The 21,978-nt window shown below is 53.8% G+C and overlaps 1 protein-coding gene and 1 long non-coding RNA gene across 2 annotated transcripts in view; one reads left to right on the top strand and one right to left on the bottom strand.

The window, feature by feature from the left end:
• Positions 1-1,306: 1,306 nt before the first annotated feature.
• Positions 1,307-21,978, bottom strand: part of ACAN (aggrecan) — a 57,647-nt gene continuing 36,975 nt past the window's right edge. Inside the window, exons 11-18 of the mRNA XM_077124158.1 lie at positions 21,115-21,330; positions 14,676-18,659; positions 7,741-7,854; positions 4,653-4,811; positions 4,159-4,241; positions 3,118-3,262; positions 2,306-2,488; positions 1,307-1,860 (exon numbers count right to left, since the gene is read on the bottom strand). Coding sequence (XP_076980273.1) covers positions 1,793-1,860; positions 2,306-2,488; positions 3,118-3,262; positions 4,159-4,241; positions 4,653-4,811; positions 7,741-7,854; positions 14,676-18,659; positions 21,115-21,330 — 4,952 coding nt within the window. The 3' untranslated portion in view covers positions 1,307-1,792. The remainder of the gene's footprint in view (positions 1,861-2,305; positions 2,489-3,117; positions 3,263-4,158; positions 4,242-4,652; positions 4,812-7,740; positions 7,855-14,675; positions 18,660-21,114; positions 21,331-21,978) is intronic.
• Positions 1,963-11,997, top strand: LOC143652511 (uncharacterized). Its single transcript, XR_013160736.1, has 6 exons — positions 1,963-2,093; positions 3,383-3,551; positions 4,677-4,822; positions 6,389-6,440; positions 7,356-7,450; positions 11,314-11,997. It is a non-coding gene; the product is annotated as an uncharacterized LOC143652511 (long non-coding RNA).

Here is a 21,978-nt window from a genome sequence, read left to right as displayed (position 1 = left end):
GGTTGCTTGCATCCCAGTTACTTCTCTAGTTGCCCATTGAGCAGGGGTGAACTCAGCCTATCCTACTCTGCCGCCTTCCTGGAAGTTGCACCCTGTACCTTTGCCCACCTATTCTTTCCAGAGCTGTAGGTAACGTGAACATGCGTATACATCCACCTACAAATAACCATACACGCAGTGCATTGCTGAAAAGCTATCAGCACACAGCTACTCACCCTGGCATGGCATTTACCAATATACAAACACAGATAAAGTCGCCGGCAAGTTGAGAGACTGAGGGGGTGAGGAGGTGGGGCACCCCAGGCCTCATAATCAGGTGGAGGAGGTGGAGGAAGGGCTTCCTGGAAGGCTAGTCTTGTCCCCCCAGCTCAGTGCTCAAGGTTTGTCAGAGAAGCCATAAACCATCAAGATAATTTTCATTGCTATTCTAAAGCCCTCTCGAGGGCAGGATGCCTAGGCTGACCTCTCTGTAGTGGTCAGCTAATCAGTTTACCAGTAAGTGTGAGATTCACTGTTCCCATCCTATCTGCAGCTCCCCCACCTCCCCTTTTAATAAATCCTGATTTTACCTGATCTTGGACCCCATCTACCAACAGCCTTCTCATGTGTGAGTAAACAAGGTGATCTCAAAGAACCAAACGGCATGCACAGGGTCACCAGATGTCTCGCTGAAGTTTTTCCTTGCTGGAGCATCCACTTGGCAATCCCAGCACCTGTGGATTGCGGCACATGACGCCCCTCGCCAGACGCATGCCTGTAGCCAACCATCACTCTTACATGCTCCACATTCATATACAGACACACATGAGCAGAATCCATCACACACCAACTGCGCCCTCGTGAAAATAAAGCACAGTCCCAGGCTTCTAAAGGAACAGGATTCACACCAATTAAGGGTCATTTGATCAAAACATGTCCCCACTGACACGAGCCCACTCAATAGACCCTGAACCTTGGCTGCCTTGTTTAATTAAAAAAAAGAAAAGAAAGAGATCTCTTCCAACGTCTTTATTATTATTATCATAATCTTCAATTTTCAAAAATATAAATAGGTGCACGGAACCCTTGTGCCTGCACGGTCCCGGGGGGCGGGGTGGGGGGAAGGGCGGGGTGGGGGGCACTCCAAGTGAGAAGGAAGCCCCCCACCCAGCCCTGCCGAATTGGGCAGCGGCGGGGTGGCGGACGGGGTGAGAGGACACTGGGAGAGGTACTTCGGAGAGGCCCGACCCCCCGCAGCGGAAGGTGCACTCTCCTGCCCGCTGCCCCCTCTGCCCCCGGGCTTCAGCCAGGCAGAGCTGGTGCCGCCCTCCCGGCTCCTCCCTGTACATTCAGCTGCGGCTCCGAGGGCGCCGTACCCGGTGGCCTGGGCGCTTCCAGCTCCTTCTGACCCCCTCCCCCCTCCCTAGGGATGAAAATAACCAACGATTGCACTGCTCTTGGATAAAGTCAGGAAACAAAAAATAATCTTCTTTATTTAACTTAACCCCTCCCCTTTCCCCCCTGTCCCTGCGCTGGGCCCTGGAAAGGCACAACAGGAGATTGAAGAAATGTCTCTAAACTCAGTCCACGGGGTTACGCACGTTTGCTTCGCTTTGGTATTCCGGGGGAAAATCGGATGAATTTTTGGCACTCTGGGCGGCGGGCGGGTGCATACACAATGTGGGACTTATTTTTTTCCTTCTTTAATGGGATTCCTTATATGACAAAAAGCGACAAGAGGAAGACACCGTCTGCGCGGGGCGCGCTGTCAGTCCGGCAGGGCTCCTGGGCTCAGCGTCGCGGAGCGCGGGCCTCAGCGTGCGGGGCCGGGGCGGCTTCTCCGCGAGCTGCGCTTCTGCGCTCGCCGCTTGTAGGTGGCGGCTGCGGGCGGGGGCGAGACAGGGAGACGTTGGCACCGCCCCCTCTCCAGAAGGAGGCGGGGCCAGGCCGAGCTCCTCCCCATGCTGCCCTCCCCAAGCTGCCCTCCCCAAGCTGCCCTCCCCACGCTGCGCCACCCCCTGCGGAAACCCAAGCGGCCCCTAAGGAAGAGCTTTGCGTCTTCCCTGTTCCGATCTTTCTTTGAGCCTCCGTGGGCTACGGGATTCAGATCGAAAGTGAGCCCTTCCCCGGGACAAGCACCCGGGCCTCGCTGGGGACAGGGACAGTGCTCAGCCACCGAGCAGCCCCCGACCTCACAGCGGATGTGTGGGTCCCCGGGAGAGGGCGAGCCTCTGCTGTGTCCCGGGCAGGGAGGGGACACCTGGGGGGCTCTAACCCGGCGCCCAGCGTGGGGGAAGGGGTGTGGATAGGAGGGGCCGATGCTCACGGTCTGTGCAGGTGACCCGTGGCTCCTCCCAGAGGCCGCTGGGCTGGCACCGGATGGTGGGGACGTGGCGCTGCACGAAGCCCTCGGTGCACTGGTACCGCACCAGGGAGTTGATCTCATACCGGTCCTTTTTCTGCCCGAAGGTCCTGGCGTGCTTCACCGCGGGGGGGTCTCCGCAGGCCACTGCGGGGCAAAGCCTCGTTAGACAGTCTCCTGGGGCCTTCGGCGCTGCGGCTGAGCCCCGGGAGGGACGCGGACCCGGAGCCGCAGCCCCACCGCGCCCCGCCGACCAGCGCCCGCTCCCCGGGCGAGTCCCGGCAGCTCTAAGAGCCACTGGGCCCAACCTCCGGGTTCCCCAATGACTGAGAGCAGCAGGAAGGGGAAAGCAAGGGGGCTCTTAAGGGGATGGGCAGAGGACTAAAGGGAGGGAGAAAGGGCGGGAACGAGGGCGAGAGCCCGCAGACTAGCTTTCATGAAATCATCCAATGGGGGGGGGGGGGGGGCGGGAAACGGGACTCACAGGCCCGGGGGCGCATGGCGTGAGCCCAAACAGACTGAAAGGTGAGCCCTGGGTCTGCAGGATCAAGGCCGGCCACTGAATCGCTGTGGCTGACTTGGGAACTCCAAAACAGGGAGGCTCCTAAGGCAGATGTCACCGTAGTTGACTTTCTGCTGCCAACCTCCGAGGGGCCGTGTATTGTGGGGCGTGGGGGACCCTGTCCACTGGCCTGTGGCCCTCCCTGCTCCCTGCCCTTGCCCGGCTTGGGGCTTACCGTCCCATCCACTCCAGGCTCTCCCAGACTCAGGCTTACCTGTGCCCTTTTTACACGTGAAGGGCAGGTGGTAATTGCAGGGGACATCATTCCACTCCCCCTTCTCGTGCCAGATCATCACCACACAGTCCTCTCCCGTGGCGAAGAAGTTGTCCGGCTGATTGGGGCGCCAGTTCTCAAATTGCTGCGGGTGGGGGTGGGGGTAGGGTGGGCAAAGTGAGGCAGGGTGGGTGGGAGCAGCACTGCTTCCCAGACTCCCTCTTTCTCCCCGTGAAGCCTCCGCCCTGTATCCTTTCTCTTTTAGCCCAACTTCTGGCTCATATGGCAGTGACACAAAGGCTGCTGGGTGCTTGGGGTTGTTCTGGCTGCCACGGACCCCATGGATCTTCAAGGAACGGTGACACAGCCTGGCGCTGGTCCTTCTCGATCAGTCTGTGGACCGGAGCTGAGAGCCCCAAGGACTCACAGTCTCTGTTAGTGAGCCAAATCACCTCCCTTTTCCTTCTGCAAACAGGCGGATCAGAAGGGCTGCCTCGCCTGGAGTGGACCGGATATGGCCACGACCTCTGCCTGCCAGAGGAGCCCCCAGGGTTGTCAGGACATCCTCTTCCCTCCAATTTAATTGCCCTCCTCACCTATGACCCTTTCACAGTCACCAGGGAGCTTCCCCTGAGGGTCTTAGCCTTCACTGATCTGCAGTATTTACTTCCCAGGCCATTAATTTGGCATCTGTCCTGCTTTCTATCTGTCTTTCTGTCTCCTTGAGTAGACTTGTGTCCTTTGGGGGCAAAAAACCGCTCCAAAGTGTTTCTATATCCCTCATGGTGGTTTGCCTTTACTCGTCATTTCCTTCCTCACTCCCTTCCCTCCTTCCTGCTGTCGTTCACTCTGTCTCCAGGGCCACCGAGGTGAAAGTGGCAGAATCCCTGCCCTTGAGAGCTCACGGTCCACGATCTGCTCGGCAAGTCTTGGCACACAGTTTAGATGCTTCTCTCTCTGGTAGTCTCATCCCCCTCTCCCCCTTGGCCTCCCACCCCACTGGGGCTGCTGGCTCTGCCTGGGGTCCCTGGCAGGACTCACCAAGGGGTGTCCGTCTGACCAGCGGAAGTCACCTTCAATGGTCCGATCATTTAGGCCAATCCACTGGTAGTCCTGGGCATTGTCTGGGGAGAGGACCCGGGGTCTGAGGAACTCGAGCTCATGAACACATAGGGATGGGGTGGTGGCGTGGTGCAAAGAAGTAGGTGGGCTCCTAGGAGCATGCGACTTCTAAGACCCTTAGAAGGTCTCAGCATGCGTACGCGTCCATGTACCTTAGACCAGCTGCCCACGCTGGCATGGCCTGCTGACAGCCATAGGGTGAGGGTTGGGGATGGACCTTGAAGGGCTATCTTGGGTGCAGGCAGAGCTGCAGGTCCCAGAGACCTCTGGCCTCTGCAGCCAAGAACACCAGCTGCAAAAATACCCTTCTGTCCTCCCCAGCCCCCTCCTAACCCCACTGGGCCCACATCGGCTGCCTTCAGACAGTGTGACGGTCTCTCTCCTCTCAGACCCCACCACCCCACTGCACTCACTGTTGACAAACTCCTGCTCCTCAGGGGTGACGATGCTGCTCAGGTGGGACTGCTGCTCGCGGCACCGGCTCTCAGCGTCCACCCAGGTTTCGCGGTCAGGGAAGTGGCGGTAGCAGTGGCCCTGGAACTTGGTCCAGCCCTCCTCGCATAACTCCTGGTCTGCAACACAGGTGAGGGTGTGAAGGCAGCGGCGCACGCTGCCAGTCACAGAGCCTGGATTCCTGTATTCGCTCCACCTTAAGTGTGGCCCCCTCAAAGGAAGGGAGGGGCCCAGCTGGGAACAGGCTCAACCTGCCAGGGAAGCCTGTCCCATCCCGGGGCCTCAGCACATCCCCATATTCCGGGAAATGCCAGGGACACTTGATTTCCCTGATGTGGTCCCCAAAGCTTTCCTCCTGCTGGTGCCTGCTCTGCAGACTCTCTCAGTCTTCAAGGTAAACAAGGTTCTGCAGACCAGGTAAAAGGAGGTGGAAGGTGGGAGGTTTTCAGGCCTATGGCAAAAGTGGTTTGGCAGCTCCACGGGGCTCCAGGGAGACAGAGGGAGTCGGGGTGGGGGTGTGGGGTGTGGAGGAGCACTGACAGTGCTGGGGGCATGAGGTGGAGCTGAGAACTTACTTCCAGCAGAAACTGGGGAGGGGACAGAGGAGCAGGAAGAAGTCTGTTTGGGTCTAGTGAGGACTCAGAGCTCTGAGCAGTCTGCTAATCAGAGCTGGCTCTAGCGGAGCACACTGCCTCTTGGAGGGGGAGACTTAGACTAGGATCCATGTCCCAGGGGCATTGGCTTTTTTTTTTTTTTTTTTTGATGGCATATTGAGCCTAAGTTCGTAATGGGCTCTCAGTTCTGGACTGGTTGGGGCAGCTCTTGGAGCAGCATGGGTAGCAGACTGAAGCAGGGGCATGGTTGAGTCAGCTCACACAGGCTTGGGAGAGCAGATTGTGTGTCTTTACCCAACTCTGCCTTCAGTGACATCACTCTGGGAGTCTTTAAATGGTAGCGGTAGAAGTATTTACACCCTAGGAATTGCAAAATGCTACAAATCAGTACTTCCTGCTGTGAGAGCTGGTTTACCAGCATATCACTGGACAGAGGGAATTCCAAGTCCCTCTCTTCCTTCTTCCACCGAGGTGCAGCTCTGCTCCAAGGGGCCTGGGACTGAGCGCAGGGCCATGAGCCCTCAGGCTCTAGGGCAGCCTCCCTGATTGGGTGCTACCAATCATTCTGGCTGCCACAGGAAGGAAGGGGAGGATGTGGATACTTGGCAAGGGATGTGAACAGTAGAGGAGAAGAGGAGGATAGTAGCTTAGCCTGAGAAGGCAGAGCCAGAGCAGCACAGGAGACAGGGAGGGTGCCTCTGGTCCGTGCCTCTGGTCCTTCTGCTGCCAGTGCCTTCCCCAAGGGGTGTGGTAGAGTCTGGAAAGGGGAGGGAGGGGCCAGCAGAGATATCACCCCAGAGATGACTTGTGAGGTCAGTACTTGGGCCACCGTGGCGCCTGAGGGCTGAGCTGAGCAGGCAAAGCTGGAAGGTGCAGGGCCGTGCAGGATGGAGGCCTTGTGGAAAGAGAACCCTAAAAGCCACGGAGGCTAGAAGAGCAGCAGGGCCAGCGCCAGGGCCCAGGGCACCTGAGGGGTGGTGAGGGTTCAGGTGGGATAGGACAGGAGGTGCAGCCCTGCATGACTGGGAGCCTAGGCTCAGTCAGATATGAGATGGCTCTGCATCCTCATTCTATCTCATCAGCACTCCAGCAGCAATCCCTCTTGCCCAGTCTGGAACCCAAGAGCTGTTGTCTGTGAGTATATTCTCTCCTATGGCTAATGTTTTGGCTCCTTGGGGAGAGAAACCTTTGTAGTACTCCACTTCCACCCACCCATGCACCAGTTTCTCAGAGTCTTGGGGTGAGGGTGGAGAGTGAGCAGCTGCAGAGGCAGAGGAGAGTCCAGGCCTTTTCTTCCAGAAGTCTTAAGTTCCTCCACCAGCCTGAATCCTTGGCAGTGCCTCCAAGAAATGTATAAAACTATGGAGCAGCTTGGGACCAAAGGGAGACTTCCCAGGAATTTCAGCTGCTCTCCAGAAGTTTCTAGGCTGTTCAACTTAAGAGTTCATTGAAAATGGTTTTGGGCCCCACACACTTCCAGATCAGCACAGAACACCATAGTTACTAGCATACAGAAGCTCTATTTTCCCCTTCCTGAGTAGGGAAGCTTCTGAGATCCAGGAGGATAGAGAAGTCTAGGAAGCACCAAAAGTTTGAGAGCCAGGGGCTCAGACTGGCCCTGGGAGAGCTCTTGGTACACAGCCTGGCCCAGATGCAGAGGGGGAAGGGTTTGGCAAGACCCAAGAAAGGAAACTTAGCTCCTGTCCCTTGCAACAAGGCTATGTTCTCTCGGGCCAAACTTTTGCCTTGAATGAGGGAAGGAGATAGGTAGCACTGGCCTGGGTGACACTGACACGGCAATTGCCATGGGGATGATGAGGGGCATGACATGCAGCATTCCCTGCTCATGCATGGCTTGAGCATGCTGGTGACACAGCTCTTGCCCCAGGAGAAGAGGAAAACAGTTTAGCCATTGTGGCATGGTGCCCCAAGGCCATGGAAAGGCCACCAAGGTCCCTGGGCAATGCAACAAGCAGACACATGCCTATGACCATGCTGGGAAGATCCGTGCTGTCATCGGAGGGAGAACCAATGCTTCCCACCCCACAGGTTCCTTCAAGACAAATGCATGGAATCAGCTCTTTCCTCAGTCTGACACACACCAACCTCGGTGTGGGATCAGTGACCTGGAAGCCCTGAAGAAGGTTAGTGTTCTAAAGGTCCCCTAGAGTCCCACCTTCCAAAGTGTAGGCTGGCTCAGCCTGCTCAGCTCTCTTGCAGTCAGATCAGCTAAGGTCCCAGAAGAGGGCTTTCAAGGAGACAAGCAAGAGGAGGAATGTGATTGGGGCAGAACTTCTCAGGAGTGGCCCCAGGAGTGGCTGTCTGGATAGACCTTGGGGATCCCAGCCAGGGGTCTGTGGTTAGAAGGGAAGGACGAGGGAGGAGGTGAGGGTGCAGCAGTGAGTAACATTAGCTGAAGCCGAGACGGCCGTACCGATCTCACACAGGTCCCCTCCGTAGCTGGGAAGGCATAAGCATGTGAAAGAGTCGAGGGCATCCAGGCAGGTGGCTCCATTCAGACAAGGGCTTGAGAGGCACTCATCAATGTCTGCAAGAAACCAAGGGCCACCATTAGGACGCCTGCCGGCAACTCCAATTTCTGAAGCACTGTGGTCTCCTTATGGGTGGCCAGCCCTGCTGCTCTCCAGAGCCCTGGGAAGGAACTGGCTCAACTTCCTAAGAGCTGTTGCTGCTGCTGCTGCTGCCGCCATCTTGGAGTGCTGAACCAAAGATCCAGACAAGGGTTTTCTTGGATGTGATGATTCTTGATTGGCAAGCTTGGGGCACTGGAGCCAGGTTTCTTAGTGGGTTGGAGAGATCTGTTTTTTTCTGAAGCCAGATACCTTTTTATGAGAGTGCGCATGACTTCCTCTCAGATGTCTTCTCTTGCACAAATATCAAGAAGTAATGGAGTCTAAACTGACAATGAATATGGTGGTAGGCAAGTACACTGGCAGTCAAGCTGTTGAGGCTTGGTTAGGGGTCTCCCTTTTCCATCCATGACTTGGCTTTCTCTGTGGTTATGAACCCCAGAAAGTGAGCAAGGTTGTGCAGGACTAGAATGAATGAGCTAGAAGTGGTCTGCAGAGTATGAGTCCCTGAGAAAATGGCAACAGGGGGTATTTGCCTGAGGCCATTACATTTTTCCAGTTTCAAATATCTTCTTTGTCTTCAGTAAATAAGATTCTATGGTATCTTCCAAAGATAAAGCCAGCATCTCTCTCTGGGGAGGGACCGAAACCCTGCCCAACATTTCCCCATGTAATCTTCTTCAAGAGCCCCAAAAGGTGGACATCTCCAGGGAGTTACAATTCTAGAGTGGTTCCATCCTGGCCAGTGGGGGACAAGACTTTGAAGCCAGTGACATGCTTAATAAGTGGCTGCCCTCCAGCACCCTCCTGAGATACCAGCAGATCCCCATCAGCCTTGTCTTCACAGGCAGGGCTCTTCTCTTCTTTCAGGCAGTTTTTACTAGTTTTTACTAAAGACAGTTTTACTAATCAAACTTCATTGCAAGAGTTGAGTGAGCACGTCACTGGCCTTTGCCTCAAATTTTCATTGATAAGCCAAGGTGAGAATGGAATCATCTAATCTGGTTTTTCTGCATTTCTTTCTGAGAAATTAGATGACCTGCAGGATCCCTTCTGCCCTCTTTGTAGTTGTACTCCAAAGACTCCAGTTGTTTGTTTTTATTCTCCTGGTTTCCCTCCTCTGGGAACACAATAACAGGTCTTGTGAAGCTTTGTCTCCCAAGAGATCAACAAATGCTGTGCATGGGTTCCACTGGCTCATGGAGCATGAGGCTATGTGGTTTGGAGATACCAAGCCTCAGCTGCATTCATACAGCCCTCAGGATCTGATAAGGTGTCTACAGGTGGTGTCCACCTGTGTTGGGAATAGGACCTCACAGTCCTAAATATTCAAGGACTTAGTTATTGCCTCCCATAGGAGCTACCTTGAGACCTTTGAAGTAAATCCTCTGATAAGATAACCAAAGTGCTTTCCTGTCTGCTTACAGTGCTGGAGGTGCATGCCGGTTATCTTCTAGGCCAGAGCTGGGCTTGTGTAGCGTGTGGCCTGAAAATTTCCGGATCTCAGGCAGTTCTCTCTTCCCATGAAGTTCTTAATTCATCTCAGGGAGCACATACCATAGGCTAGAACCAACAGCTCCAAGCTCGGAACTGTTCCAAGCAAAACCAAAATGCATGGAGGAACTGGCTGAAATCCCAGCATGCACCTGGATTCCCAGCATGCGCCAGGATTCCCAGCATGCACCAGGATTCCCAGCATGCACCAGGATTCCCAGCAGCAGCAGTAGCAGCAATAGGTCAGGCCAGTCGGCGGGGCAGAAGCTGGGGCGGCCCTCCTGCTTCGGGTAAGCTCCTGTCCTCTTTGGTCCATTAGTGCCATTATGAGAGATGGGAAGCACTGGGCGAGGGGGAATGAAGCAAATGTAGGTGCTAAAGCAGTGGTACAGAGCAGGGGACAAGGAGGGCTTCTGGGAAGGAGAGCAGGACATCAGCTGTGGGGCCTCTGGCCAACCCCTGGCAGGGAGGGCGGGAAAGGCGGGAGGCCCTGGGGAGGTCGGGCCAGGCAGCTTCCGTTGCTCTGGGGACTTGTTTCACATCTCCTGCCTCCAGGCTGCCGGCGCCCAGGGGACAGTGTGGTTTTCTTTCTGCATGTGGCTAGGGCACATCTGGGGAGGCTGTGGAGACCAAACCTCAAGGAGACCAAAACCTAGCCTCAGAAGCTGTTTTTAGGCACGTCTCCAAATTCACGGACAAGGAGGGAAAGAAGGGCCACAGCCCTGAAAATCAGAGTGCCTACAGGTGGCGCGGGGGGCAAGAGGCAGCATCTTCTGCAGTGAGAAGAGAGCTGGGCTCCCTGCAGGGGCTTTCTTATTAGCTGCTCAGGCCTCGCAGTGCCTCCTGCCTGCTCTTCCCCTTGCCCCACCTTGCCCACCTCATCCTTTGAAGGGTAGAACCAAGAAAGGAGTCAGGGCCTTGTTGTGCATTCAGAGAGGGGCACCCAGATGAAATGACAGCCGTTGGAGGAAGGGCAGGGCTTTGGCCATTTGGCAGACTTTGTGAATGAAGAGAACCGATATCTGTCGAGAACCTTCTCTGAGCCAGAATCTCACACACGTTATCCTCCCAGCAGCCCTGTGGCCTGGACATCATTATGCCATTTTAGTGATGAAACTAGTGGAGTGAGTTGCCCGTGCTGGTAAGTGGAGGAGACAGATGGGAAGAGATGGAGAGAATCAGGAAATGGGGCCGGAAGTCAGGCCTCCGTCCCATGTGGAAGGAGAGGGACTCGGGTGAGGATGAGCAGCACCTCGCTACCATTTCGGCTGTGTCTGCAAAGGGCTCGCCCAACATCACTGAGCAGGGCTCTGGGGAGACTCAGGACTCTCAGGATGGTTTGCTCCTGCACCCCCAGCTCAGTGCCCTCCGGGTAAAAGCTTATCCCCTTCCCAGGATACCCCTAACCTGGGGGAGGAAATAACTGAGTGCCTCCTGGTAAAAGCTAGGACAAGAGAGAAACTTGTTAAGTAACTGCTTTGATGTCTGAACTGGAGACCTTGGACTCCCCCCTAGAATAGGTTTTGTCCAGCTTTTGCCTGGTTTAGAGGCCAGCACCTGTGAGTGAGAGAGAGTTTATTTGGCTGAGTGAGAAGTGACAGCGGGTGCTTTAACACAAATGACCCTCACCTAAATGTGTCACCACTGAGACTACTACATGAATAGTGAGCCTGGAGTTGTTCCGTGCACAGCCTGTTCAGCTGCGTGTGGAGACCCTGGATGCAACCTTCCTGGACTGAAAAAATTTCTAATGTTCAACCAGGATGAACAGATCTGAGTAAATACATTTACTTTTTGGTTGGGTCCATTACGTAGCAGAGAGAAAGATTATCACTCTCAATTTGCTTTAAGATAAATATCACTAATTTAATAAGGTATTTCATAGTTATACTCTCTCAAGTCCTTTTACTTCTATTTTAAAGGTTGACCGTGAATGAAACTTTGTTGTCCTCCTTCTTAAATCCAACGACTGCCTGTTAAAATCTGCCCAGACTCCCACAGGTCAAGGCAATCATCAGTGAAGAAGGAATTTCTAAGACCAGAGAGATGTCAGAAGAGGCTGAAAGGGGTTGGGGAGAGGAGTTCTGGTCCCAGAGGCTGCCTCGGTTCTGGAAGCATCTGAGGCTTCCCTCAGTAACTGAAGCTGTGCCGGGGGACTGAGCTGAGGGCCAGCCAAAGCTTGCTCGCCCTCCTCTCTAGCTGCACATCCAGAGCAGGTGGGGCTGAGGGTGGGGGCGGGGGGCATGCAGGCCCAGCACAACGCCCTCCCCCACCTCCCCGGGAGCCTCTCATGGCACAGGGAGCCCATTCCCTCCTCCGACCGCGGGGCCAGTCGCTTCCAGGATGGAGTCAGCACTCTGGCCGTCCGGCAGGGCTGGCTGATGGAGGGCTGCAGCTGTGGTCCCTGGGGTCACTATGGCCCAGGGGAAACACTTTCCCCTCTGCGGTCAGTCCAGGACTGTCCTCAGGGGGCCACTAGCTCTGGCCTTGGAGGTACACGTGTGCCCAGGTCAGGCCCCCTGCCCAGGGCAGAGGCCGGCCCCAAGGGGGTGAAAAGTGAATAGATTTCCACCCTACTGTCTGTTTCTCTATAGATAGATAGATAGATAGATGATGATAGATAGATAGATAGATGATAGATTAGATAGATAGATAGATAGATAGATAGATAGATAGATAGATAGATAGATAGATAGATAGATGATGATAGATAGATAGATAGATGATAGATTAGATAGATAGATGATAGATGATAGATAGATAGATAGATAGATAGATAGATAGATAGATAGATAGATAGATAGATAGATAGGTAGGTAGATAGATAGATAGATAGATAGATAGATAGATAGATAGATAGATATAGTATAAGTACTGCATACAGCATGTACCCCTGAAAACATGTCCTAAATCCATCCTGTGGGTGTGAGCCCATTGGAAATTGGAGCTTTTGTTGGGGTCATTTCAGTTCAGATGGGCCCTAACCCACTTCCTGGGGGTGTTATAGTGAAGGCCACAGAGAGGAGGCCATGTCCAGAGGCTGGACACCAGCGGGCCTGGAGGAGAAAGGAGGAGACGCCACCATGCTCATTGCCATGTGATGGGAAAGCCAAGGAACCCCAAAGATTGTCGGTGGCTGTCCCCAGAATGTCACAGTCTTCAGGGATATAGCTTCGCCTTGCTGACACCTGCACTTTGCACTTCTCCTAGTCTCAAAACCGTGAGCCCATCGATTCCCGCTGCTTGAACTAGGGAACTAAGGCATACTGTGTATTTATATTACCTAAGGATATCATACATAAGGGTGTAATTGGAGTACATATTAGTATCTGTAAACACAGAATCCTTCTTTGCGTCTGATTCAATAAAAGCTATTGCAGGGTCATTTCCTGGCACAATTTGCCAATTGTGGCTGTTGATTCCCCAGTCATTTCCCCATTTTGGCATGGGTCCTTTTATGAAAGGCTCTGAGTCTTTGATTCCCGACTTAGGAGAGAGGTTTGGGTGAGGGGCAAGGGGCAGTGGAGAGAGCTAGCCCAAGAACATGAGTGAGGACAAAACTCGGCATCTTTTCCCTCAAGGGGGGCTGATGCTGCCGAGAGATGTGTCATCAAGGCCGCAGCCCTGCAGTGTGTCCAGGAAGGGGCAGGTGGGTTCTCATCATTTCCTTTGGGAGCCACCTGCAGTTGGAAGTTTCCCCAGCCCCCCCGCAACACCCTACCCTCATGAGTCCCCAAAGGTTCACAGCTACCTCTGGACACGAACCCCAGAGTGGTGGGTGCCCAGGGCAGGATGCCACCAGGTCCCGGCTCCCTGCATGCAGGAGACCGTGCGTTTGGTGTGACCAGCACTTCCATCAGGTCCACCAGGGCAAGAAGGGGGGCCTGAACCCCACCCCACCCCACACATGCACAGCACTGAAGGGGTTTTCCTGGTGGGATTCACTGGGTGTGACCCCAGACGCCCCCCTGGGAGTTTCCTTCCCAGGGACAGACAGGCGTGATGGTCAGCCTGATACTCACCCCAACCCAACGTTCCTATGAAGTCTCCCGTCCTATCTTCAAAATGCATGCAATTTACAGTCTACTCATAAATAACCTTTGCTTTGACAGAAAACTAATTACTCACTAGTTTAATTCCTTGACTTTTTTTCTCCTAAACCTTCATGTAAAATTGGCGCCAGGTTCAAAACGATGCGCCAGGCTACCCTGTGGGTTCCTTCCCCGACCTGCCACCTGTACCCCCCACATCTCATCTGAAAAGCCTGAGCCTTGGTTGACATTGGTCGCCGCCTCCTGCCTGCAGCCCCCTCCAGGGGCGAGGGGGGCCCATGGCCAGTGGGGCTCTTACCTATGTGGCAGCGCTCGCCAGTGTAGCCCGCGGGGCACAGGCACAGGATGCGTCCCTCCGTCTCCTGGCAGGTGCCAGCACCACAGGGTCCCTCGGCACAGGAGCTGGCGGGGGCTGCAACCGCCAGGGGAGAGGCTGAGCACCAAGACCTGACTGCCGTGGGCTACAGTGGGTTCTCCAGACCCCACAGTCGGGACCACGAGGCTGGCTTTTGGGTTAGCATGTTTCTGGGGACTCTGTCCCCCTGCCCCAAGCATCTGGGGCTCTCTCTGACTGTGAAACTCTTGCAGCACAAAGGGAGGTGCAAGGGTCCAAAGAAAAAAGTGGAAGGAAATCATCAACTATCACAGCTGGTGCCCGGGAGTAGAGGGCACCCAGGTTCTCATTCGCATCAAGGTGGTCATTACAGAGGAGTCCCCAGGGTGCTGGGGTGGGGCTGGGCACACAGGGTCTAGAGTTGGAGTGTAACCACAATCACATATAGTTCTTTAAACTGTGCAGGTTTTAACCCTGCACAAGAAAACTATGTGGGCATAAATCTCATCAGCAGATCCATTCTCTCATCTCACATTCACTCTGGGGCAAGGATGCATGGGCAGAATTTCCAGCACTGTCTCTCCCTGTGCTAAGTACACATAGTTGAATTCACATATAAATATTCTGGTGCTGAAACTTCACTGTAACCTTTGCGAGTGGGCACAGTGTGCAAAGTATGACGCTAAGTGCTTGCTTTATACCTATATGCTGTTTAATCTCTGGTACTACTCTCATTTTACAGATGAGGCTCAGTGAGGTTAAGAAATTTGCCTGAGGTTGCACAGCTGGCTGGGGCTGTGCTGAAACCTTGAAGCTACACTTCCTCCCACTATGTTATGATGCTACCTATACTCTAATCCACCCAACCACATTTAAAGTACAAGAATTCCAACAATACCTGCAGTACTTGACGTTAATTCACCTGCTGCTTCTGATAAAGTCGGGATGGAAGCGTCTGTTGGAGACGTGGTTGTTTTGGCTGACTGGGTCTCTTCTGCCAGATGCAAGGGACTGGAGGACTCGATTTCTAGACGCACCTCTGCAGGACGCTGGGTTTGCTGCACCCACTCAGCCTCTGGGAGGCTGGTGCTGATGACAGTCTCTATCCCTGAGCTGTGACCAGACGGGTCTCCGCTGATTTCAGTCCTGTCTCCAGAAGCCATGGGAGCAGCCGAAGGCAAGCCTGATGTCTCTGAGCCCATGTCATAGGTGGTGGTTAAATCTCCACTCACTTCCAGGGCAGCTGAACTCTCCTGGGGCCCCTCCTCAAAGGCAGAGGTGATGCCACTCACATCCAGGCCGGAGGCTCTTTCAGGGTCAGTGTGATGGAAAGCAGAGGTGGTTTCGTTCAATTCAGGGGACACGGAAGTGTCCCCACTTGCCTCGGAGGCAGCTGATGCGCCCTCCACAGTCTCCAGATGGGCAGATGTCTCGCCACTGGATTCTGGGACCAATGATGCTTTTACCCCAGACTCCGAGAGCCTTGGCGTAGTTCCACCAGTGTCCCCAGATGCAGAGGTTTCCCCACTGGACTCAAAAGGCTGGAGGTATGTCACAGGGGGTCTTTGGCCAAGTTCCTGGGAAATGGTTGGTTCAGTGACACCTTCCACAAAATCAGAAGTGATTAAAGTAACTTCTGGAAGTCCTGAGGCTTCCCCACTGGTGCTCACGGCTGTAGAGGATTCTCCACTTGCATCGGTGATACCAGAAAAGTCACCACTAAAATATGGGGTGCTTGGTGGCTCTCCACTGGGCTCTACTAGCCCTGACTGCCGCCCACTCAGGTCCAAAAATCCAGAATGGTCTCCAGACGTGTCTGGGACACCAGAATGGGCACCACTGAGTTCCAAAATGCCTGAAGGCCCTTCTCCTGCTTCCTGGGCTGATGGGGCCTGGGTTATAGATTCCACCAAAGTTCTGTCTACCAAAGAGACAGTGGGAAAACCAGATGGAAGTCCACTGCCATCATATGCTCCAGAGGGCAGACTACTCCCCATATCAGCTCCAGAGGATTCTCCACTGACTTCACTAGGCAGGCCACTGAATTCTGGAGCCTGGGATGGAAACCCACTGGAGTCAACTGCTCCAGAAGACTGTCCACTGACATCCACCGTCCCAGATGTGCCCGACAGGTCTGCCTCCCCGGAAGGAAGACCACTGAGTTCCACAGACCCTAAGCCTTCTTCTTCTTTAGATGTTGCAGGGGTCACTTCAACAAAACTGGTATCCACAAAGGTAATTCCAGAAGATTCACCACTGCCACTAATGGCACCAGAAAGGAGATCAGGGATTCCAGATGGTGCCCCGCTTAACTCTGGTAAACCTGATGGCTGCCCACTGAGATCAGGGACCCCGGATATTTCTCCACTCAGGTCGGCTATGCCAAATGGTTGGCCACTGCCAAAAAGAACTCCAGATGCTTCTCCACTGATATCTGGTTGTCCAGAGGTCAGTCCGCTAAGTTCAGTCACTCCAGATGGCCCCCCACTGGTGGTGTCAGGAAACCCTGATGGCTGCCCACTGATATCAAAGAGTCCAGATGCTTCCCCGCTGATATCAGGAAACCCTGATGGCTGCCCACTAACATCAAAGAGTCCAGATGTTTCCCCACTGATGTCAAGAGACGCAGATGCCTGCCCACTGAGTTCAGTTCCTGAAGGTAATCCACTAGCTAACCCGCTAATATCCAGTTCACTGAAGGGCAGCCCAGATGTTTCTCCTGCACCACTGATCCCGATAGTTCCCCTCCCTTCCAGCTCACCTGCGGTGGTGGCTGTGACCACTTCCACCAATGTGGCATCCACTAAGGAGATAGTGGGAAATCCAGGTGGGAGCCCACTGAAGTCAGGCAGACCAGAGGATGGGCCACTTCCAAGATCCACCCCAGAATACTCACCACTAAATCCAGAGGGAAGACCACTTGCTTCTGGGGCTTGCCCACTTCCAGAAGGCAGTCTGCTAACGTCCAAAATTCCAGAAGTAGAACCCACTGAGCCTTCCTCTCCAGAAGGCAACCTGCTGAGGTCCTCAGCTCCAGAGGCAGAGGTCTCTAGAACCTCTCTTCCAGAAGGAAGTCCACTGAGATCCCCTACTCCAGAAGCAGAGATATCTAGACCTTCTTGTCCAGAAGGAAGTTGACTGAGGTCCTCTACTCCAGAAGCAGAGGTCTCTTGACCCTCCTTTTCAGAAGGAAGTCCACTGAGGTCCCCTATTCCAGAAGCAGAGGTTTCTGGGCCTTCTTCTCCAGAAGGAAGACCACTGAGGTCCCCTATTCCAGAAGCAGAGGTCTCTGAACCCTCTCCTCTGGAAGGAAGCCCATCAAGATCTCCTACTCCAGAAGCAGAGGATTCTAGACCTTCTTCTCCAGAAGGAAGCCCACTGAGGTCCTCAACTCCAAAGGCAGAGGTTTCTGGATGCTCTTCACCAGAAGGCAACCCACCAAGATCCCCTACTCCAGAGGCAGAGGCTTCTGGAACTTCTCCAGAAGGCAACACACCAAGGTCCTCTACTCCAGATGCAGAGGCTTCTGGATGTTCTTCTCCAGAAGGTAACCCACCAAGGTCCTCTACTCCAGATGCAGAAGCTTCTGGACCTTCTTCTCCAGAAGGCAACCCGCCAAGGTCCTCTACTCCAGATGCAGAGGCTTCTGGACCTTCTTCTCCAGAAGGCAACCCGCCAAGGTCCTCTACTCCAGATGCAGAGGCTTCTGGACCTTCTTCACCAGAAGGCAACACACCAATGTCCTCTACTCCAGAGGCAGAGGTTTCTGGATGTTCTTCTCCAGAAGGAAGGCCACTGAGGTCCCCTACTCCAGATGCAGAGGCTTCTGGGTGTTCTTCTCCAGAAGGCAACACACCAAGGTCCTCTATTCCAGAGGCAGAGGCTTCTGGACCTTCTTCTGCAGAAGGTAACCCGCCAAGATCCTCTGCTCCAGAGGCAGAGGCTTCTGGACCTTCTTCTCCAGAAGGCAACACACCAAGGTCCCCTACTCCAGAGGCAGAGGCTTCTGGACCTTCTTCTCCAGAAGGCAACACACCAAGGTCCCCTACTCCAGATGCAGAGGCTTCTGGGCCTTCCTCTCCAGAAGGCAGCACACCAAGGTCCCCTACTCCAGATGCAGAGGCCTCTGGGCCTTCTTCTCCAGAAGGCAGCACACCAAGGTCACCTACTCCAGATGCAGAGGCTTCTGGGCCTTCCTCTCCAGAAGGCAACACACCAAGGTCCTCTATTCCAGATGCAGAGGCTTCTGGAACTTCTTCTCCAGAAGGCAACACACCAAGGTCCTCTACTCCAGAGGCAGAGGCTTCTGGGCCTTCCTCTCCAGAAGGCAACACACCAAGGTCTTCTATTCCAGATGCAGAGGCTTCTGGAACTTCTTCTCCAGAAGGCAACACACCAAGGTCCTCTACTCCAGATGCAGAGGCTTCTGGGCCTTCCTCTCCAGAAGGAAGCCTACTGAGGTCCTCTACTCCAGAAGCAGAGCCTTCTGGGCCCTCACCTCTAGAGGGTGGCTTGTCAACACTTTCTTCATCCCCTGAGGGCAGTCCACTTCCTGAAGGCAGGCCTGAGCCTGCCACTGAGGTCAGGCCACTGAAATCAAGGTCTCCAGAGGGCACTCCACTTGCACTTCCCTCTGAGGGCTGGCCACTGGAGTCAAGTCCTCCTGGAGCTTCGCCACTGCCTGTGAAGTCAACACTGACTTCGGGGGCCCCAGATGGCTCCCCAGAGCCTGATAACTCAGTCCTGCTGGGCACTGAGGATGCAGGTGTGTACAGCTCCTCTGAGGGGAATACCTTCTCTGAGACTGAGGGCACTCCAGTTGCAAAAGGGCCTGTGCTTTCCTCTGTTGCTGCACCAGTGGGAGGCCACGTAGCAGGGAATCCTGGAGGAAAGAAAGAAGAATGAGGAGGTATAGATTTATTCACTCTTCCCAATTTTAAGCTCATACCAAGAAAGCTGAACTCCATTCCTTCCACAACAAAACTTTTCTCTTAAGAGCTCAGAGATGTGTTCAGATACTTTTTAATGGAACCTTGCATACTGTCTCAGGAAGGGAGGGAGGAAAGGAAGGGACCAAGAAGCTCCTGGCCATTGCAGGACCAGTGTTGGCCAGACTTGCAGTGCTCTGCAAAATCCTAGGGACACCATCCACACAACCCACTTGACATGGGGGTCTGGCTACCACCAAAGGAAACCAAGGTCACCTTTCAAGAATTTCCACATGATTCATTTTATTAATCCAAACCAGTGGTCCTCAAAGTGTGGTCCCTGGACCAGAAGCATCAGCATCACCTGGGAAATTGGAAAAGCAAATTCTCAGCCTCCATCCCAGACTTACTGCATCAAAAACTCCAGGGATGGGACCCAGCACTGTGCTTTAACAAGCTCTCCAGGTGTTTTTTTTTTATCCACAGTGAAGTTGGAGTAGCACTGATCTGGAGCAAACCTTCTGGGAAGCTCCAGCTTTTCTGAGTACCTGCCAGCCCTATCACCTGGACTTTTGGAGAGCCAGGTGATACTGATGCACTTTTGAGTGTGAGATCCACTGGTCTAAATCCATCTCTCTGAGATAGGGAAGGTCGGATGGTGCTCTTGGTAAAAATATACCAACTTTTTCCATTCTGAGACAATGTGATCAATAGAGAGAGAGAGAGAGAAAGAGAGAGAGAAAGGGAAAATCCCATCATTCTAAATAATCATGCTTACATTTTCTTTTGGTCTTATTTCCTTTGATATTCTAAAGATAACCAGGCTGGGCTTTTTTTTCTTTTGCATGGGCAGGCACCAGGAATCGAACCTGGGTCTCTGGCATGGCAGGCAAGAACCCTGCTACTGAGCCACCTTGGCCTGCCCCAGGATGGGTTTTATGTCTTGTATGTACTTTTGGGCTAATTTCCCAGTTGGAGCACCTGAGGCACAGAAGGGCGCTCAGGCAGGTTCCCACTCGGGCAGGTTCCCAGTCCATTCCTGCTTAGAGGAGAATCTCGGGTGGAGGTGGGGGGAGGGGGCAGGGGGAATTAAGCATAACAATGATGGTATGCAAGATGATTTTAGGTGGGGTCCACAGAAACACTCAATTTTGATAGTTATGCATTTTAATGTACAAATCAGAAAAACACTGGGATAGCCATTTACAGTCAAGATATAAATTTTTTACATCATTATAAGTTTCTTTTTTTATAGCAAGTCAATTTAAACAAAAATGCATGGAGTACTCAATAGTACAGATGGTTCCCAGGAATCAGCAAGGTGGTTGGGAAATTACTGAAGTTCAGGAAACATTTCTATGCAGCTATTGGAACCGCCTGCTCCCCACTCCCCCACTACGATAAATGTCCTCTAGTGGTTGTGCTAGGCCAACCCACACTCTCATGCCAAAGAAGACTCAGTTATCGTCCTGGTGAAGGATGAGGAAAGGGCCACGTTAGGTGTGTCTGCTGGGCAAGATCCCAGACCAGAATCCCACGGATGCCTTCTCACCTTCTAGCATGGAGGGAGCCTGTGCATTTCCAGCGCCCACGGGATGGCCTAGCATTGCCCAGGAACCATGCACCGAATGGAAGTCTGGATCAATCAGAATCTCTGATACGTGGTTTTCCCAAGATGTACATGCCTTGGGTGAGCTGACGCTTCCTGGGACACACACCCATTACTGTACATTCTTCAGTTCAGCCTTACCCAGACTGAGTGCCTCTAGATATTAGGAATGAGCCACTGAAGAACGGCTCTTTGGTCAGATTCATTTGGGACACTCAGCATGTGTCACCCCCGTGTGCAGATGTGCAGTGGGCACTCGCATCCCCAAGGCTCTGAGAAAGCCTGCAGTGAGGATACCTGTGAATCTTTTAGCAAGCCAGCATTTCCCAAACACAGTGGCCACAAAGCATGCAAAAAATGTTTGGGGATTGCTACTTTCACCCTGTCTAGACACCTCTGCTTTAATCATAATGATGAAGCTTAGGAAGTTCTGACGGGGGACACCTGGCCTGGGAGAGGGACATGGAAGTGGGGGAAAGAGGAGTGAGAGCTCCAGCAACCACACCCTCCCTGGTTCTGCCTCCTCTATTGGAGAGCTTCCTATGAGAGCGTCAGGGGACTGGGGTGTCAGTGCCGGAGGGCAGAATAACCAAGGCCCCTCTGATTGGCAGCGTGGGCATTTGGGGTCTTTGTCCAAGAAAAGAAAAAGAGAGAGAGATGTGCTATGACAAGGTTGCCCTTTCTATGACTAAGGGGAGAGCCGGGGGCCAGCTGAGCCACGGGGCCAGTGGCAGGGCTGGGAAAATGGAAGCACAGGTTCCAGGAAGATACACTGTGCCCAGGGCCCAGGCTGCACCCACCTGGTGGGAGGGAGGTGCCCGCTGGGCTGTAGGCTGGTTCCCACTCTGTCTGGTTTTCTGGTTCCATGGTGAAGCCTGGGAGCGCGGCTGTCACCTCCCCCAAAGGGCCAGCAGCCACGGTAGGTGCCACCTGGGTGATGATCCAGTCTTCCACATCAGGGGGTGGCGTGAGTGCGCTGCCCTCCTCCTCTCCGGGAGAGGGTTCTGCTGAGACACCTAAGGGGCGATGCAGCGGTGAGCTCCCGCCCTTACCAGCGTGAGGCCCTCTGGCTGCCCCATGCGGCCGTCTGCATGAGGGGACAGCAGTACACATACACCCTCAGCCGTTTAATCCAGAGTGGTCCAGGGATTCTCCTGTAGCATCCCCTACACACACCAGACACTACTCTAAAGGCTTTACGTATATAAAAACTATTTACGTTCACAACAGCCTGATGACCTAGATATGGTTGCCCCATTTTGCAGACGGAGAAACCGAGGTACAGAGAGATTAAGTGACTTGCCGGGGTCAGTGGCTTACATATGGCAGATCTAATATGTGAATCCAGATACCTTATGCTGCCTTTCTGGGGAAAAGAAATTCTGTTCCAAATGTAGCAGGATCAAAAACCCAAGGGTGCTATTTAAAATCCATGAAGCCATCCTGGCATCTGAGGAGTGGGGGCAGGATTCATTGACCCGGGATGACTGCTCCCTGGTTTAGGGGCGACCAGCAGCCGTCTTGGCAGGGAAGGGAGCTGGGCCTTCTCTGCGGGACAGAAGGCTGAGGCTGAGTTCGCTGCGGCTGGGGACAGGGCCGGGCCTGGAATTTACCTGGAGCTAACAGGCTCAGCTGCCGAGCCCAGGGCAGGTGCAGGGTGGGCG

This window comes from Tamandua tetradactyla, chromosome 12 (assembly GCF_023851605.1).
Source record: "Tamandua tetradactyla isolate mTamTet1 chromosome 12, mTamTet1.pri, whole genome shotgun sequence".
Taxonomy (NCBI): domain Eukaryota; kingdom Metazoa; phylum Chordata; class Mammalia; order Pilosa; family Myrmecophagidae; genus Tamandua; species Tamandua tetradactyla.
Note: the sequence above shows the minus strand (reverse complement) of the source record. Positions and strands in the feature narration are given on the sequence as shown.